Source organism: Populus euphratica, unplaced genomic scaffold (genome assembly GCF_000495115.2).
Source record: "Populus euphratica unplaced genomic scaffold, PopEup_1.0 scaffold476.1, whole genome shotgun sequence".
Taxonomy (NCBI): domain Eukaryota; kingdom Viridiplantae; phylum Streptophyta; class Magnoliopsida; order Malpighiales; family Salicaceae; genus Populus; species Populus euphratica.
In genome coordinates this window covers 18,876-20,591 of record NW_011500354.1, presented here as the reverse complement: position 1 = coordinate 20,591, position 1,716 = coordinate 18,876, and the positions used below count along the sequence as shown (strand labels likewise).

At 34.8% G+C, this 1,716-nt stretch overlaps 1 protein-coding gene across 1 annotated transcript; it reads right to left on the bottom strand.

Annotated features, from left to right (window-relative positions):
- Positions 1-960: 960 nt before the first annotated feature.
- On the bottom strand, positions 961-1,410 carry LOC105114002 (uncharacterized). The gene has a single exon (XM_011010384.1). The coding sequence runs from the start codon at positions 1,408-1,410 to the stop codon at positions 961-963; it is 450 nt and encodes a 149-aa protein (XP_011008686.1).
- Between the last annotated feature and the right edge of the window lie 306 nt (positions 1,411-1,716).

Below are 1,716 nucleotides of genomic sequence, written 5' to 3'. Positions count from 1 at the left end.
TCATTTTTTCTTGTGATTTGGGCATGCCCCCTAGCATTTGAGTTTCTTGAGCTTTTTTAACTTTTGGCTTTCTCACAGCTTTATCATCTTTCTTGATAATTGAAATTTCACTTGCCCCCAGTATGGGGTGTGATCCTAGTCGGGATTTTTTTCTATGAAAGAAAAAATTGTTCAGGCTCAAAAAGGGTTTGCAAGGGATGTATTTATTTAGAACGTGAAAGGAAATAACAAAGATGGCCTTTCCTCATTTCAAGCGCAAGTAGCTATGATCAATAAACTTTGACCTCGTATGGTATAATGGTTTATTCTTTGCAAAGATGCATTTCATGAGTTATGAGCAACAAGTTCACTATATACCATTATTCATACATTTTTAAAAAACACATGATTCAAGAGTAATGGGGTAAAGGTAAACTATTCATTTTTTTTTGTTTATAATTTAGTCACCTCAATGATGGAGTTGCTTCATTCACTTGTCATTCTACAAGCAGAATGTCAAAAATATCATTTTTGAATAAACATCAAATTACTTTTCGAAATCAAAATGCTAGATCAATTTTTCAAAACTCTAATAGGGAAATTGATTTTGGTAAGAATAATGAATTGAATCTATGAGATTGTGCAAGGCTTCAAAAATGTGTTTGTGAGTCTTTACAAGAAAACTCTCTCAAGAAAATGAATAATGCTTAGTCATAAACATGATTGAATGACAAACTCATTATTTCATTGAAACTTTGGAAAAGAAGTTTAACAACAAAGAACTTATGTCAACATCTTGGGCTATGAACACTAGCATGATAACATATAAAGGGGCTAAACATTTAGCGATCATTGATTGGAATTTCTAGAATCTTTCAATCATTTATTCTTCTCGACAAGGGCATCTTTTCAACAATTAGTTGAGGCCATATGTAAGAACAGTAAGTGCCTCGGCAACCCCCTTTAATGTCTTTTTCTTTTTCAGTGAAACCGTTCTTTTTCAGTTGGATAAGCAATTTTACCTAATCCAATGGCTTGTTCAATTCCCTCAGCTATAACAACCAGGTCAGAGAAATGTTGCGCAGAGCTTCTAACCAAGTATTCAAAGTACGGAGCTTTAAAGGTGTTGGAAAATAAAGCGATCATCTCTTTTTCCAACATGGAAGGATTAACTTGTGCAGCTACCTCACTCCATATCCGGGCGTATTCCCTTATGGAATCCTTGTTGTCCTTCTCCATAGCTTGCAAGCTTAACCGATCAGGGCCCACGTCTATATTGAACTTATATTGCCTCATAAAGGCATCCACTAAATCCTTCCATTTTTTAACCTTGGTATTGTCCAATCGCATATACCAAGTGAGGGAAATGTCACTCAAGCTGTCTTGAAAGAAATGAATCAATAGTTTCTCATCATCAACTGCTTCAACCATTTTGTTGCAGTATGCTTTGAGATGAGTTATAGAGCATTGAGTTCCCGTATATTTGATAAATTCTGGCACTCTAAACTTTTTAGGAATGACAACGTTAGGCACCAAACACATCTCAGCAGCCTTTATAGGATAATATAGGTGAATTCCCTCAAATGCCCTCCTTCTTTGTTCTAAGGCAATGAATTTGTTTAGTTCATCTTCTTTCACTACCTTGTTTTTTTTTTAGATTGCTTTATTGTAAGGTCAATGATAGATGACATTCTTATGGGATATACTGGTTGAGCAAATTGGAAATACATAGCCTAT